Source organism: Schistocerca americana, chromosome 1, assembly GCF_021461395.2.
Source record: "Schistocerca americana isolate TAMUIC-IGC-003095 chromosome 1, iqSchAmer2.1, whole genome shotgun sequence".
Taxonomy (NCBI): Eukaryota; Metazoa; Arthropoda; class Insecta; order Orthoptera; family Acrididae; genus Schistocerca; species Schistocerca americana.
Genome location: NC_060119.1, coordinates 735,908,012 through 735,914,011, shown reverse-complemented (window position 1 = coordinate 735,914,011; position 6,000 = coordinate 735,908,012). Strand labels below are relative to the sequence as shown.

Genomic DNA, 6,000 nt, shown 5'->3' with positions numbered 1-6,000 from the left:
TTTTCATTTGAAGTTTTTGGGACTGTAGTAGAACTGTGTGTTAAAAAAGAATACCACATTTGAGGCAGACTGAGAAGTGATTCTTCCATAATGATAACCAACATGCACACAGTCATCGCAATGCCCCAGTTTTTGGCCATGTGGTGTTACTCCCTTGGCCCTTGTACCTTACTTATCTGAGGTAACTTCAGAAGATTTTTTTTTCTGTTTCTGTGCAGGGCCACTGCATGGTGATGTTAAGCAACATTAGCAAACTTTACTCTAAATATTTAAAGCACTGAAAATAATCACACATTGGTATTCGCCTTATAATAAATAGTGCAAACAAAACTTGACATTGGAAAGCAACATTGTCATACTGCTTTCTATAAAGAACAGGATGTATTACTCATTAAATCCTGTAAATGTTAGTTTGTAGTCACACTGGGAAAATGAGGTACTGGAATATTGCACAAAAATCTACAGAATGCTTTTGAACGTCCATATTCCTTCCCTTACAATATATGCATTTTCAAGCTAGAATAATCCATTGTCTTTATAAATGTAATCTGTGAGAGAGACTATTGTAATCTCCAAGATCCTCTCATAGCCATCAACTGACCTTGATAAAAGATTATTGGCTTCAGTCCATAGTGTAAGAAGACAGCCAATTTTATGTATGGAAAAATGGATGATTATGTAATTTACTGTTAACTCACCACACACACTCACAATTACTAGCAACAACTCTTTTGAAAAAAAGATATAAATTTCTAGCCTACCATCCAGTGAGTCAAATGATGAGCCCATACAATGCAGTGCCCTTCATGCCAAAGGTTTAAGGTGGGTCTTCTGCTGATACACTTCAATGAAGCTAATGATTGTTCTACTGTACTCTTCGGCACATGAGGCATTAAAGTAACAGTTGAAAAATAAAAAGGGAATCTTTTTCATTATTTATTATGATAGTTCTCTCAGAGAAAGCTCATTCTGCTACATGTTATTAACATTCTCATTCTTTGGTTATAAAGCAAAATTAATATAAATAAATAAATAAATAAAACCAAATCTTCACAATAACATTTCAAAATATACATATTCCATAGACAAACGTTCTCAAGATACAAAAGACAGCGATTAAACAATTACACGAAGCTCATTTTCATTTCTCTCTGTGTGGATGCACACATTTGGCAAGAGTACACAGAATTAGTATTTCATGAGCTGAATACAGCTCTTACATAAAAATTTCCTCTTGTTATATTAACAAGATAAATGGGAAACATACCATTCATTCATTCATACGTACATACATACAAATCTTTCATATTTCTGGTATCAGAAAATGTTCACTCACATATGACTTCTCATAAAATATTTGACAGGCCTATCTATTAATGTAAAATCTAGAATCTGCTGTACAAAATCTCAAACAAAAGATAAAATACATCTACTAGTACCTAAAGAGAAAGAAAACACTTTCAATATTGCACAAAACTGCAAATCACTATTTTAATGTGATTATTTCAAAATCTCTCCTGTACAAAGGTTCTGTATATTGGGCCTTTAGTAGTTGGTGAGTGGGAGGAGGAAACTGAGGGCTGCTCTTGACGTGCCATCATTGATGCTACTCAAAATCTGAATAGTCTGATGCAACAACAGAGCACCAAATGAAATTTATTTACTTACTTGGCAGATCACAGCTGTTCTGTACTTGTCATACAAAGCAGTATTGGCTCACTGAATTATAATCAGTATGCTAATGTTAGTCTAACAGTAATTAATCTTTGTTACCTGGAAAAAAGCTAAAACTTCTTCGCAGTCATAAACGAAACTCTTTCAAGAAGAAATCACCTTTCGTAATCACAATTTTCACACACATCAACATGTATTTTTGTGTTAACAATTTTCATATAAAATCTTAAGTTTTACATCCAAACTTTGCAAGATCTCACAATCAAGGTTCTATGATACAAAAAGCAGGAAACAAAAACATCACAGATCAGTAAAACAATTATTGTTTTATAAAAAGCAATAAAATATAAACATATGCAAATATTAACAACTTGTACACATTGTATGAAACAAATAGAACACATTTTACTTGCTTATCTCAAAAATGTTCTCTAAAACTATATTACCAAACAATAAACAACAAAACCTATGTAACAGCACTCAAGAGCAACAAAAAATGAAACAAACGTTGAGACAAATTCATCCTAAGGAGCCATAGACACCTTATATAGCTTTATCTCAAACAATGATTTGGGCACGGGCTATAAATAAAGCAATCTCATCAGCTTTACAACATATCAAACACAGAACGACTGTCATTCTGTAAGGCAATTACAAAGATTGCATAACTGTTAAATCCAACCCTTGCCCATAGTAACAAAACACTGTCTGTAGTCAGCGTTACAGACAAATCACAACAACCGTTTGGAGAAAAGTGTTCTGTTTAGACTATATTTTTCTCTAATGAACTTAAGTGGTGTCTTTCCATGTTAAGATAAAGCTCACATTTCACCAGACTCTCAATCAGTTACAGCCACTTGCCAGACAATCAGGTGACTTCGCTCACCTCGTACCTCTGTATCAGAATCAGGAGGATTTACTGCTGGTTCACTACCCTCTCCTTCACCATCCTCTTCTTCACCATCACCTACAAGAATGATAATAATAATAATAATAATAATAATAATAATAACAACAACAACACAGTGTACTGCAGTAAAAGAATATCTGATGGCTAGAGTTCTGCATACAATTAAAGACATTGTAAGCAACAGAACAACAGCTTTAGTAATAGAAGCTAAGATATAAAATGAAATCCTTGTGAATGAAAGATGGAAACTTTGACAAGCGTAATCACAAACACACAACACAATTTCATCAAATATTGCCTTCAGGATACCAATGAAATGCACAATTCTAGAGCATGAGATGAAAGTAATTCACTATCAATTCAATGAGACATGCACAGCTATGTGGAAAGCATATCCAGAAAATTAAAGAAATATTTGTAGGGGATAAAAAAGGACACAGCTTTATGAGCATCAAGAGTGCAGGTGGCAAGTTAGTGCTAAACAACGGAGATTGAAATGTGGGAGGACTATGTAGATGGGCAGTAAAAGGAAATAAACCTGAAGAAAATATCATCAATGAAGAAGCGGATGAAAAGGATATTGGGGATGAGATACTACAAGAATAATTTGAGACAGAAATGAAATATCTAAGCTGAAACAAGGCACCTGCTGTAGATAATTCTCATTTGGAATTACTAACATCTTTGAGAGAACCAACCATGACAAAGCTGTTCAACCTGGTATGTAGGATGTATGAGACATTAACATTGTCTCTGTTGAACACTCATTGTCCAGGACAACATACTGGGTTCTGTTACTTCAGAAATGTTACTCACATATCTGTGAACCTATTTGTATGCAGTGGGGCACCGCGTCACATGCTTTCCAGAGATATAGGAATATGCAATCTGCCCATTGTCCTTTATCCACAGTTTGGAGGATATTGTGTAAGAAAATGGCAAGCTGATTTCTGCACTAGTGATGCTTTTCATGGAAGCTTTTCTGTATCAAGGAAATTTATGATATTCGAACCAAGAATACGTCCAAGAATTCAGCAACAACACAATGTTAAGGATAATGATCTGTAATTTTGTGGGCCTATGGGAGTCACCTGCACTTTTTCCTAGTCACTTGAGACTTTGCATTGGGCACGAGATTATGCAAGCTAAGTAAGGGGCCAAAGCTGAAGAATATTCTCTGTAAAACTGAACCTGGATTCCATATGGATCTGGCAACATATTTATTTTTGACTCTTCCGACAGCTTCTCAGTGCCAGGTATGCCTATTTCTACATCCTCTATGCAAGAGCCTGTGTGATGGTCAAATGATGATATATCTGTGGATACTCCTGCGTGCGTGATTTTTTAAACAAAACTTCAGTTTTCCGTTTGAGGTCTTCTATTGCCACACCAAATTGGCTGACAAATGATTAGATAGATGCCTTCAACCCCCTTTAGACAGAACCAGAATTTTCTCTGGTGCTCAGCAAGATCTTTTGTTAAGCTATGATCACAAAAGTTGTACATTTCGCACATCAAACTTTTTATAGCCACATGTTCTTTCTTGAACTGAGAGCCCAACAATCTCTGCTTCCTCAGCATTTTCACAAAGTTTGTTACTAAGCCATGGGTCTTTCCTGCCTTACTCCAATCACTAGTAACATATTTCTCCAGAGTGCAATTTATAACCAGTTTAAACTTTGCCCACAATTCCTCTATGTCAATCATGTCATAACCAAATGATGTTCATTGTCTACGTAGGAGGCCAACAACTGCTGATCTGCTCTTCTCGCCATAAAAACTCTCTGAGCCCCTTGACAGATCTATTAACTTTGGTAACAATCATAACTATATACTGCGATCACTAACCCTGTCTCTACACTGACACTATTGATAAGGTGAGGCCTGTTTCCAGCTACAAGGTCTAAAATATTTTCACTGCATGTGGTTTGTTGAACTAGCTGCTCAAGACAATTTTCTGAAAATTGTGTTCACAACTACTTCACAAGACTGACTGTCTATACCACCTCCAATGAATCCACATACATCCCAGTCTTTATTTTGTAAGTTTAAGTCACCTCTAACAAATATTTAACGATCAGGATGCTTCCACACTACTGAGTGTAGACTTTGATTTGTTTGATAGCACTTGCCCTCACATCATACAAATCTTTCAAGCCACCTCCGCTGTCTTTACCCCTCTATTAAACCCAAAACAAACAATGTTGCAAATGTTCTACCTTTTTCTACTTGCAACTACTTTATAATTCTTCAACAGAATTCATATGATGCAAGAATGCAAAATCCAATATATACAGAGTTATTACAAATGACTGAAGCGATTTCACAGCTCTACAATAACTTTATTATTTGAGATATTTTCACAATGCTTTGCACACACATACAAAAACTCAAAAAGTTTTTTTAGGCATTCACAAATGTTCGATATGTGCCCCTTTAGTGATTCGGCAGACATCAAGCCGATAATCAAGTTCCTCCCACACTCGGCGCAGCATGTCCCCATCATTGAGTTCGAAAGCATCGTTGATGCGAGTTCGAAAGCATCGTTGATGCGAGCTCGCAGTTCTGGCATGTTTCTTGGTAGAGGAGGTTTAAACACTGAATCTTTCACATAACCCCACAGAAAGAAATCGCATAGGGTTAAAAGTCGGGAGAGTGTGGAGGCCATGACATGAATTGCTGATCATGATCTCCACCACAACCGATCCATCGGTTTTCCAATCTCCTGTTTTAGAAATGCCGAACATCATGATGGAAGTGCGGTGGAGCACCATCCTGTTGAAAGATGAAGTCTGCGCTGTCGGTCTCCAGTTGTGGCATGAGCCAATTTTCCAGCATGGCCAGATATACGTGTCCTCTAACGTTTTTTTCGCAGAAGAAAAAGGGGCCGTAAACTTTAAACCGTGAGATTGCACAAAACACGTTAACTTTTGGTTAACTGCGAATTTGCTGCACGAATGCGTGAGGATTCTCTACTGCCCAAATTCGCACATTGTGTCTGTTTAATTCACCATTAAGAAAAAATGTTGCTTTATCACTGAAAACAAGTTTCGCACTGAACGCATCCTCTTCCATGAGCTGTTGCAACCGCGCCGAAAATTCAAAGCGTTTGACTTTGTCATCGGGTGTTAGGGCTTGTAGCAATTGTAAACGGTAAGGCTTCTGCTTTAGCCTTTTCCGTAAGATTTTCCAAACCGTCGGCTGTGGTACGTTTAGCTCCCTGCTTGCTTTATTCGTCGACTTCTGCGGGCTACGCGTGAAACTTGCCCGCACGCGTTCAACCGTTTCTTCGCTCACTGCAGGTCGACCCGTTGATTTCCCCTTACAGAGGCATCCAGAAGCTTTAAACTGTGCATACCATCGCCGAATGGAGTTAGCAGTTGGTGGATCTTTGTTGAACTTCGTCCTGAAGTGTT

At 37.2% G+C, this 6,000-nt stretch overlaps 1 protein-coding gene across 14 annotated transcripts in view; it reads right to left on the bottom strand.

Moving 5' to 3' along the window:
• Nucleotides 1–945: 945 nt before the first annotated feature.
• Nucleotides 946–6,000, bottom strand: part of LOC124610699 (C-Jun-amino-terminal kinase-interacting protein 4) — a 262,056-nt gene continuing 257,001 nt past the window's right edge. For 12 of the 14 annotated variants that reach the window (XM_047140179.1, XM_047140184.1, XM_047140185.1 and 9 more), the window contains one exon: nt 947–2,641. In XM_047140179.1, the coding sequence (XP_046996135.1) occupies nt 2,514–2,641 (128 nt within the window). In that variant the 3' untranslated portion in view covers nt 947–2,513. Of the gene's footprint in view, nt 2,642–6,000 lie in introns of all 14 variants that reach the window. The other 2 variants (XM_047140190.1, XM_047140189.1) reach the window with 2 other exon arrangements.